Source organism: Dipodomys ordii, unplaced genomic scaffold, assembly GCF_000151885.1.
Source record: "Dipodomys ordii isolate 6190 unplaced genomic scaffold, Dord_2.0 Scaffold29, whole genome shotgun sequence".
Taxonomy (NCBI): Eukaryota; Metazoa; Chordata; class Mammalia; order Rodentia; family Heteromyidae; genus Dipodomys; species Dipodomys ordii.
The window spans coordinates 960,550-965,746 of NW_012267245.1; the positions used below are offsets into that span (position 1 = coordinate 960,550).

Sequence of the window (5,197 nt, forward strand, 5' to 3'; positions counted from 1 at the left end):
GGGGGGGGGGGTTCACAGCAGGTAAGAGGCTCACAGACTTCCCCGCCCAGGCTGGCTTTGAACCACCATCCTCAGACCTCAGGCTCCTGAGTAGCTAGGATGACAGGCCTGAGCTGATTGGTTGCTAAGTGTGTGAAGGCTCTGGGGCTCCTCCCCTCCCCTGCGCCTATTGGCTGGTTTGTCCCAGGACCCTGGCCTGGCCACCCACTGCCTCGTTCCTCATTGGCTGGAGCCTCTTAAAAAGCTCCACCTCTGCTGTTCCTGGCGCTGTCCCTTGGGCTATTTTTCCTCAACTCCAAGGCTCTACCACTTGGAGCCACAGCTGCCACTTCTGGTTTTCTAGTGGTTAAATTGGAGATGAGTCTCCCAAGCCTTTTCCTGCGCCCAGGCTGGCTTCAAACTGGGGTCCTCAGATCTCAGCCTCCTGAGTAGCTAGGATGATGGCAGGCGCGAGCCACCAGCTCCCCACTCCGTGCTGTTCCTTTTAAGGGAGTTCCTTGGCCTCTCTGTTTTTCCATTCCATTGGATCGGAGCAGAAATAAGAACACTTGTTTTTGTGTTCGTTTTCTTTTCTTTGTTCCTCACAGTCAATTCACCCATCTTTGCTCGGAGATGAGAAAGAGAAGAAGCAGGGAGGGGGGAGGGAAACTCCCAGGGGGTTATGGATTCAAGTAATAAATCATTTTGCAGGGTGCAACCCCTTCCAAGGCCAAGCCCCACTAGGCCCCTCACCCTGAGATGGTCTCCAGCCAAATGATTCTCTTGCTGGAAGTGTCACCGTGTTCTGACCTGGTGTTCACCCCATCTAGAACCTTCCATGGCTCGATTCTCCCTGAATTCAGGAAATATGATCTTCTTTTCACTTTGTAGCTGAATTTTCTTTTATTTTTTTGGTGCCAGTACTGGGACTTGAACTCAGGACTCCCCTTGGCTTTTCTCACGGCTGGCTGGCGCTCTACCACCTTGAGCCATGCCCCCAACTCCTGGCGTTTTGTTTTTGGCTGGTTGATTGGACTTGCCTGCTTGGGGCTGGCTTCCAACCGTGATCCTCAGCCCTCAGCTTCCTGAATCGTTAGGATTACAGGCGTCAGCACCAGTGCCCGGCTGGTAGCTGAATCTTCTAAGAAGCTACCAGCCTCTCAGTGTTTGCCAAGGCAAAGGCCCGTGGCTCCCCACAAGGCTTTGGCCTCAGGCTGACCATTCCATTGCTGTCGCTGACTGAGGGCCCTTGGGGAGAGTGGACCCAGATATAGTCCTGGGGACAAGCCGAAGCCTGGGGTGGGAAAAGTCCTCCATCTCCTGCTGCAGCCCTGGGTAAGGTTCAAGCAACAGCTTGGTTCTGGGGAAGCAGGCGGGGCAGACAAAGGAACCAGTGTCTTATTTGCACCTAACTAAGTGCCTTACCATCCGAGCATGCGTCAAACCCCAAGGCAGGTCCTACAAGGCCTCAGGACCCCATCTAAGACCCTCTGCCTCTAAGCCTCTGTCCTGTGGTGCCTAGAAAACACTGCCAATAGTAACCCGAGGATGCCACACGATGGTGTGCCTGCAGGACCGGTTTCTAGACACTGGGGGCCTGTACCTGTGTGGAAGGTTCTCCACGCCCCGTGGAGGGACCAAGTGACCTTTCCACGCTGGGTTAGGGGGTAGCTGCAGCCCCATGTTTTCTGTTAGCCCTCCCGAGGGGCTGGGGGGCCTCATCCTACCTTTCTGAGCTCTGTGGCCACCACCCCAAGGGCAGAATCGGGGAGACCAGAAGACACCCCGTTTGTTGTTTTGTTTCAGTCCACCCAGAGCACCCTGGAAAACAGGCTTTAAGGCCCAGGGAGCTCTTTTGTGTGCTGCTGGTACTGGGACTTGAACTCAGGGCCTCGGGCACTGTCTTTGCTCAAAACTCAGCTCTCTACCCCTTGAGCCATACCTCCACTTCGGGCTTGTGGTTGGCCAATTGGAAATAAGAGTCCCACGGACGTCGCTGTCCAGGCTGACCTCAGGCCATGATCCTTCCGTCTCAGCCTCCTGAGTAGCTAGGATTACAGGTGTGCACTACCAGCACCTCGCAGCTCATTCTCGAGTGAGATTCTTGGGATTGAGCTCCACGGCCCGCATAACTGGTAACGATCTATCGGGCAGCCCCTCCCCAGTATGGGTCTGTGCTCTGGGTTCAAATCCAGGACCTCCATCAAAGCCCACAAAGGCCTCACATTGGAGGAGACAGCGGGGCTAGAAACCCTGCTTGCTCCACCTCGGGGCAGGTCCTAGGCTAGCTCATGGTAGGTGCCCCCCCCGCCCCCAGCTCAGGACACACGTGGTAACTAGAGAGGGGAACGGAGCTTAAGCATGGGATCGACTGGACTTTCTTTTGTTGTTGTTGGGGGTGGTGGGGCCTGGGCACTATCCCTGAGTTCTTTTTCGTGCAAGGCAGGCGCTCTACCACTTTAAACCACAGCACCACTCCAGGTTTGCTGGTGGTTCACTGGAGAGCAGAGTCTCACGGACTTTTTCCTGCCCCTGGCCGGCTTTGAACCCCGATCCTCAGATCTCAGCCCCCTGAGTAGCTAGGGTGACAGGTGTGAGCTACCTAGCACCCGGCTTCTCCTGGGCTTTCCTGGCCAGCCTGTTAGCTTGGATCTCTGGAGGTCCAAACGGATTCTTTCCTGGCCTAGAATCTTCCAAGTGCTTTGAACACACTCTACATTAGCAACTCAACCAACCTGTGGGTTCTGAATGTGGGCAAAATGGCTCCGCCCACCCCTGCCCACTCCGTGGGGGGGGCCAGGGTAACACATGGCCACCTGCTCCAGGGGAAAATGGGGCGGAGCTAAGACTCAGCAAATGAGAGGCAAAAAAAGGGATTGAGAGGGGCTGGGCGTGTGGCTCAGAGGTAGAGCACTCGCCTAGCATGCCTGAGGCCCTGGGTTCGATTCCTCAGCACCACAGACACAGAAAAAGCCAGAAGTGGTGCTGTGGTTCAAGTGGTAGAGCGCTAGCCTTGAGCAAAAGAAGCTCAGGGACAGCGCCCAGGCCCTGAGTTCAAGCCCCAGGACTATAAGGAAAAAAACAAAGACAGAGAGGTGATGAGACCCCCACCGCTGCCCCCCCTCCCTCGCCCCCCTCCGGAGTAAACCGGCTCAGGAACACGCAGACTCCTGCCCTCCTTAGCCCCCCACCTCCCCCCAAGTTCCTACAACCATCTGTCTGTGCCTTAATGAAAGCATCTTCGCTTTCTATCCTTTTTACACAAAAGCAAACGCTCCAAGTGGACCACGGGGGAGGGGAAGCCAGCTGACATGGAAGGTTCTAGAAAAACCTGAGGTGAAATCACTGACTCTTGCAAAAAAAAGAGAGAAAAAACCTTGCGGTTGGGGAGATGGTGGAGGGTGGGTTCCCCACCCTGACTCCCGGGGACCTGCGTACCGACCTTTATAAACCCTGCTGTGACCTCTGACCTCACCAAACCAGTCTAATCTTTGGGGGCACCTGTAATAAGATTCAATAAAAACAAGTTTTAAACCTGGGGGGAGAAAATGGGTTGGGGAGGGGTGGCCTGGCCTGTGTGTGTTGTGCTTTTTTGTGTGTTGTGTGTTCTGATTATTTTTGTTGTTGTTGTTCTGTTTTTAATCTGTTTTCTATGAACATCATTTTCTTGTTTGGAAAACAAATACAACTTTGACATGTTTAAAAAAGAAAAAAAATCTGTTCCGATCTCAGTTTTTACTGGGGCTTCTTCTTCATTTCATTTAAGTGAGCTATCCATTTCGCTTGTACTGGGGCTTCGAACTCAGGGCCTGCACACTTACTCTTCCGCTCAGGGCTGGTACTCAGCTGCTTGAGTCACGCCTCCCCTTCCAGCTTTTCAGTGGTGGTTCATTGGAAATAAGAGCCTTGTGGATTTTTTTTATCCCCTGCCTGGGCCTGTCTTTGAAATGTGATCCTCAGATCTCCACCTCCTGAAGAGCTAGGATGACAGGTGTGAGCTACTAGCTCACGGCTCAGAACCTAATTTTTAAAATCCTCCTGACATCATCCAATTTGGGGGAAAAAGTGAGGAAACCAAATGGTGGCCTTAAATAAGTGTCTACAGAGCTTTGAAAATAGCTGGCCCTCTAAATATACATACATACATACATACATGGGGCTGGGAAGGTGGCCCAGTGGTAGAGCGCTTGCCTTGCATGCATGAGGCCCCGGGTTCGATTCCTCAGCACCACATAAGCAAAAAGAAAAAAGCCGGAAGTGGCGCTGTGGCTCAAGTGGTAGAGCGCTAGTCTTGAGCTGAAGAGCTGAGGGACAGCGCCCAGGCCCAGAGTTCAGGCCCCACGACTGGACCCAAAAAAAAAAAATACATACATAGATGAAAATGCTAACTCATATGAGGGGGAATTGGGGGTGGGAGTGGGGTCCTAGGACCTGAACTCAGAACCTGGATGCTGTCCCTGCTTTTCTGCTCAAGGCAACCACTCTACCACTTGAACCACAGCCACAATCCCAGCTTTTCTGGTAGTTAATTGGAGATAAGAGTCTCATGAAGCCGGGCGCTGGTGGCTCACGCCTGTCATCCTAGCTACTCAGGAGGCTGAGATCTGAGGATCGCAGTTCAAAGCCAGCCTGGGCAGGAAAGTCCATGAGACTCTCATCTCCAATGAACCACTCAGAAAACCAGAAGTGGCGCTGTGGCTTAAGTGGTAGAGCGCTCACCTTGAGCAAAAGAAGCTCATGGACAGTGGCTAGGCCCAGAGTTCAAGCCCCAGGACTGACAAAAAAAAAAAATTCTCATGGACTTTCCTGCCTGGGCTGACTTTGAACCTTGATCCTCAGATCTCAGCCTCCTGAGTAGCTAGGCTGACAGTCGTGAGCCCAACAAACCACAGGTTAGCTCTGTGAGTTCATTGCAGCAGAACTTGCACTGGTCAAAGAAAAGCAACAACAGCTAAGCTCACCCACCCAAACTCTCGTGGTCACGAGTGAGAGCAAACCTGAAGATTACACCCCTCATTCAACCCTCGCTCTGCCCCATTTGCTTGGTTGGACCCCATTCCTTGGCAGAGTCTCAGGACTGGGCTTGTAGATGCAGCCTGTATCCCACATTAGAACATCCTTGCCCCGACCAACTTGGACCAGGTATCCCGTCCTGCATCAAACCCTAGTGCAGGAAAATACAGCTCTGATTGGTCAGACTCAGGACGTGAGGCAGCCA

General features: G+C 53.1%; 1 protein-coding gene across 1 annotated transcript in view; it reads left to right on the forward strand.

Moving 5' to 3' along the window:
• Neurl1b (neuralized E3 ubiquitin protein ligase 1B) overlaps positions 1–1,624 on the forward strand; it is a 100,928-nt gene extending 99,304 nt beyond the window's left edge. The window contains exon 4 of the mRNA XM_013015966.1: positions 1,502–1,624. Coding sequence (XP_012871420.1) covers positions 1,502–1,624 — 123 coding nt within the window. The remainder of the gene's footprint in view (positions 1–1,501) is intronic.
• The last annotated feature ends 3,573 nt before the right edge of the window (positions 1,625–5,197 follow it).